The sequence below is a fragment of the Chelonoidis abingdonii genome, chromosome 11 (genome assembly GCF_003597395.2).
Source record: "Chelonoidis abingdonii isolate Lonesome George chromosome 11, CheloAbing_2.0, whole genome shotgun sequence".
NCBI classification, from domain to species: domain Eukaryota; kingdom Metazoa; phylum Chordata; order Testudines; family Testudinidae; genus Chelonoidis; species Chelonoidis abingdonii.
This window is the reverse complement of record NC_133779.1, coordinates 60,544,613-60,544,946: the sequence shown is the minus strand read 5'-3', so window position 1 is coordinate 60,544,946 and position 334 is coordinate 60,544,613. Positions and strand designations below refer to the sequence as shown.

General features: G+C 53.9%; 1 protein-coding gene across 1 annotated transcript in view; it reads left to right on the top strand.

Moving 5' to 3' along the window:
- The window catches only part of LOC116838257 (chemerin-like receptor 1), a 1,074-nt gene extending 1,021 nt beyond the window's left edge, over positions 1–53 (top strand). The window contains exon 1 of the mRNA XM_032803302.1: positions 1–53. This exon is cut by the window's left edge and continues 1,021 nt beyond it. Coding sequence (XP_032659193.1) covers positions 1–53 — 53 coding nt within the window.
- The last annotated feature ends 281 nt before the right edge of the window (positions 54–334 follow it).

Below are 334 nucleotides of genomic sequence, written 5' to 3'. Positions count from 1 at the left end.
TCCCAGCCAGCAAAAGCAAGGCCAGCGCCGAGGCTGAGTGTCACCTGGTGTAGAAGGGATGGGTTGGCTCAGGGGTTTTTCCTCTCTAGGGGCACTGGCTCCCAGCTGGCCAAAAGAGGGTCATGGAATGGGACCTATTGTTACCAGCTTTGCCTTTTACTTTGGGGTACGCTCATTTATTAGGGTTACTTTTCTGGGAGGAGGAGGGAGGTTCTGTACTTCTATCAATGTGCTGCTTGTGTCACTTGTCTTCTCATACGGAGCTCGACTTCTCCCTGCTGCAAGTTTCCTCCCAATGGAGCTGTCCTGCAGGACCTCAGTTCCCCAGGGCTGC